Consider the following 4800-nt stretch of genomic DNA (forward strand, 5'->3'; position numbering starts at 1 on the left):
ATTTTCATTTTTGCAGCAATTTTTTCCTTTTTTGGATCATTTTTTACAGTGAAGTACTGCTCAGTATCATTATTTCTACTGGTAGTTGTTTACACTATGCAACTTATAAACATACATAAAATTTAAAAGATTAATAATGATGATAATAGTGTTTTGTTATTTTATTTTTAAGACTGGTTGTTTTCCAGGCAATTCAGCAGCAGTGATAAAGTAGATCTGAATGGTAATTATTATATTATTATTATTATTATTATTACTATTATTATTATTAATATCTATTTCATAGAAAGAGTGAAAAACAGATAGCTCATCGAAGAGTGAGAGCTAATTATTTTTCCTGAGTCTAGCTCAGACCAACCTCTTTCTACCTGCTATTAGTCTGTGTAGTGGTCTGAGCTTCCTAGCAAAGACTTTTAAATTTTTTTATCATTGTCAATTTAATTTAAAGAGACACATGCACGGAATCACGTCATCTTGAAAAACTGGCCCGTTTTTCAAGATGACATCATTAATGATGACGTTTAGTTTTGATAACTATTCATAACGTGCGGCTGCGCCCCTAATAATTAAGGCAAAATGGCTACTCGAGTGGCTACTTGTAAATATTCCTGGCGTTTCTTCACTAAAAAGAGTATCTTGGGGTGGCAAAAGAGCTAATTCTGTTCGAGAGAAGTGTTCTACAGATGCCTACTCCCGGTTCTGCGACTGATTGCTGTCTCTACTCTCTACGCGTGTCTAAACACGTGTCATAACTATTAATTAATGATCTGTCGCACGCCCAATTTAATGTTTACTTCCTCTACAGTAACGTGTGCATTCTATTTCCGTGAACGTGTCGTCCCTTTAATGAAGAGCAGATGTAATATTTATTAGTATTCTGTGAATTTATTTTGCAATTTGCAAGTCATTGTGGTCGTTTACGGGGAATAACCCGGTAATTCCTATGGGAATCAACAGTTGCACGCGATTTTCTTTATAAAGCAAAAGCATGAATCTTTGTGAGAGTCTCCAGTCAGTGTTAGTGTTACAGTAAGAGTATGGCTAGTGATAAGGATTCTTCTTCCGAAGATGGTTAGTCTTGATCGTGACACGATGATGCCTTATGGGTGTTTATTTGTCATGTATTTTTATACACAGAGCCACCAGTAGAGTCAGTACACTACCTGTTGTTGTCTGGATTAATAGATGGTGTTACAGCTAGTAATGTAGAGGGATACTTGTCCAATTCGCTTGATAAAGTCAATGATGTGGTATTACTTGGAAATGGAACTGCTCGTGTTGAAGTTGCTGATGATAATGAAAGTAAGTCTGATATTGTAATTATTTTGTCTACTACAGAAACTAATAATTTTGCATGTGTAATGCATGCATATAATAATCCAGTATTTGCTCTAAGTCAGTCACGGTACAGCACAAATTCTCAACTCTCAAGAGGCTGTAAATTTTGCAGATTTGGCAATTCTTTAAAGATTTCCAAAAATTAATTAAATTAACATGAGAACTGTCAACAAAATGTTTATAAAACATTTATGTGATGGTTTAAAGTTATGACTGGAATCAAGGTAATTTCCCAGGGATGGCCCCATCCTATATAGTATACACATTCATTGTCTATAGAACAATTAACCACATACATTATGACTACAGACCACCAGAGTGAGAATTGCTTTTAGGATGAAATAAATTCCGGCCGTCATTTTTGTTGGCAACTTTCAATGGAGAACAAACGGGCTGACAAAACAAACCTGCATTAAGAATTCTGGAGCGAATTTGACCAAATCTTTTACAGGAAAAGCTTAAAGGCAGCTATTCTTTCTTAAAGCAAGCACTTTTTAGCTATTGATAGAGCTACAGCAGGTAAGTGAGGCATTTTCTTTGTGCCTCCATTGACTTCCCTAACAAACTTGCCAACCAAAATGGCAGCCAATTATGATGTGTGGGTGGATATCATATTATAAAATTAATGAAATTCATAGCTTTTGCAATTCTCACTCTGGGTGGTCTATACAAGGGTGTTTCACAAACTGGATTCCAGTGCCTATATACTGTATAGTTAAAATTTTTGTGGCTATGCTAATTTTGTAAATGTAAAATTTGAGTTCCTAAAACTAAACTTGCCTCTTCTGTTAAGCCATAGCAGGCCCAGTTTTGCTAAATAAAATCAAAAAAAAATTGCTAGCCACAGAATTTATAGCTACATATATACCATATAGTGGGTTATTTTTGAGGATAACAAATTTCGTGGATTTTTTAAGATTTGCAAAATTAAATTTTTTTATTACGGTACAAGATGGCAGCCGAATACTGGAAATTCGCAAAAATTAATTCCTCAAACTTCCGGATATGTGTCATTTATGAAATTTATTATCCTTGAAAAAACCCGCTATATGGTACAGTATGAAGAAGAGGAAATTGTAATAAAAAGTTAAAAAGAAAAACAGTGCACATAAGTATACCTTTTTAGGTGGCTCTTCTGGTTTGGAATCAACATTATTGAATTTGTGTAGTAGCATTACTACTACTTTTGCACTAGCATTAGTATACTTAATTTACTTATGCACATGCACAATAGATACCTATGCAATTTAGTTTCTTACTCAAGAGACAATACCTTCAGTTGGCTGAAAAACTAGAAGAAACTCCTTCCTTTACATTTCATAACTTTTTTCAATGCATCATAAATGAATAAGCATGTTCTAGCATCATCCTGTAGTGTAGTGACAAAAATTCTAGTTAAATGGTTACTGAACACGCTGTAGCCATTGTGGCTATGAAATTGTCGTAATATTATTTTATGTGCGCAGACATGAATATTTGTAATTCAAACAGCCATGATTAGTACTATAAACACAGAAAACACCCCAAAATTTGGCACATAACAATATACTTACTCATTTGTTGTGCACTGTGCACTACTTCTTCCCCTAAATTTAAATTGTATGACAATGAAATTAATACTTTGTAATATTCACAGGTATTAAAGAGTTTCTAAAAGATAAGCACAAAATTAAAAAGCAACAGATTGAAATCAAGCTTACAGATCCGCCTGATCCAGCCAGTGTTTCTACCAGCACCGTCGCTGCAACTCCTGATGCTCCATTGACATTAGATTATTATCCTGATTTGATTGAAGTCACTTTCGATGATGACATTGATACTGATGCTATTCAGATGTACTTTGAAAGCAAACGCTCAGGAGGGAAGAGGGAAAAAGTAGTTGAATCTATTAAGACATTTGAAGAGGGTGTTATTCATGTTAAGTTTGAATCACCAGATGGTAAGATGATAATTATTATTACATCTATATAATTCATTATTATTATGTAAATAATTATAGATGCACTAGCTGTTATTGCACATGGGGAACATTCAATCAAAGTTAAAAAGCAGCCTCGTAAACTTGATATTCGCTATGTCCCTCTTCCACCAGTAAAGGAATATGATAAGAACAAGTTAATAATCAAGGATATACCAGAAGGAGTGGAAGAAGTGGTTTTATCTTTATTCATTGAGAAGCACTTGGGATTAGATGAAGATGATTTCACAATTGATTTAAGATCTGGTGTTGCTATACTGCTTCTAGAATCTTCTTACACTGATGAAGGTATTGTGTATGTTCCTTTTACCAATTTATTATTGAATGATAATAGAGCTAAATGAAATGGTGGAGAAATTAGGAGCAAAAAACCTGCCACGAAGAAAGGAGCAGTTGACTATTGAAAGATGTGAAGTTAATTACAGTATTTATGTTGCTGGCATCACTAACAAGGGTCTTGCTTCAGAAGATAATTTGGAACTTTATTTTGAAAGCTCCAAAAGTGGAGGAGGAGACGGTGTAGTTGAGAAAATTGAGATGCTAGGAAAAGACAAGGCAAAAGTGACTTTTAAAGATCATTCAGGTATCATGTAACTTTATAATAATGTTTAGATATAACTTGTGCTCATGTAGTTATTCAGAGAGTTTTAAAGAGGAAACACCCTAAACTTGGTCCTTGTGTCAGTATTACTGAATGTTTAGTCTTGGACTCTTTAGATGAAAGTACAATTGAAGATGAAGAGGAGGAGGAGGAGGAGCCTATTGAAAAGGAATCAAGCCACAAAAGAGACAATAAAACTGGAGAAAAGCCAGTAAAAGGACTTGATAAGAAGAATGGGCAAAAAAAGTCCAAAAAGAAAAATAATAAAACATGTAGCAGCAGTGACGATGATGAATCAGATGCTTCTTCACCTCCTCCTCTTGTCAAGGTCGTTCCTTCTCCTCAAGTTCCACTTAATCCCGTACACCATCCATTGGATCCTCTTCTTGCTAAGTATGTTCGTTTAAAACCTGGCATTACCAAGGGAATTGAAATGGAGTTTCAAGTTAAGGTTACTGCAGATGATGCTGGTATTATTACAATATCACCTTCACTTTCCTCTCCTTTTGACTGGCCTGAAAAAGCTATAGATATGATGCAAGAGTTTATCTCTAGTTCACTTACTAAAGTCGATTTATCTGTTCCCCCAGAAGTTAGTAGTTCAGTTTATCAAATGATTATGAAAGAATGCAGTGATGAAGGGTTGCAATTTGCCCTTGGCCAAGGTAACAATAAAGTTGCAATAGCGGGTCATATTGATGCTGTAACAAAGCTACAGCACAATGTTACTGAACTATGTGGTAGAATGATACAACGTGTGGAAGAGGTTGAGCTTTCAAACGAAGACTTCACCTATTTAAAGGGTTGGGCTCTAACTGAAGTTCAGCAGCAACACAAAGCAGTGAAGCTGCAATGTCATGATGATCGTTTGTCGTTATCTATT

The 4800-nt window shown here is 34.9% G+C and overlaps 1 protein-coding gene across 1 annotated transcript in view; it reads left to right on the forward strand.

Annotated features, from left to right (window-relative positions):
* The first annotated feature begins 1130 nt into the window (after window positions 1-1130).
* The window catches only part of LOC109588062 (uncharacterized), a 3718-nt gene continuing 48 nt past the window's right edge, over window positions 1131-4800 (forward strand). Inside the window, exons 1-5 of the mRNA XM_020004253.1 lie at window positions 1131-1302; window positions 2975-3277; window positions 3338-3604; window positions 3651-3899; window positions 3950-4790. Of these exons, the coding sequence (XP_019859812.1) occupies window positions 3172-3277; window positions 3338-3604; window positions 3651-3899; window positions 3950-4790 (1463 nt within the window). The 5' untranslated portion in view covers window positions 1131-1302; window positions 2975-3171. The remainder of the gene's footprint in view (window positions 1303-2974; window positions 3278-3337; window positions 3605-3650; window positions 3900-3949; window positions 4791-4800) is intronic.

Source organism: Amphimedon queenslandica, unplaced genomic scaffold (assembly GCF_000090795.2).
Source record: "Amphimedon queenslandica unplaced genomic scaffold, v1.1 AMPQUscaffold_12308, whole genome shotgun sequence".
NCBI lineage: Eukaryota > Metazoa > Porifera > Demospongiae > Haplosclerida > Niphatidae > Amphimedon > Amphimedon queenslandica.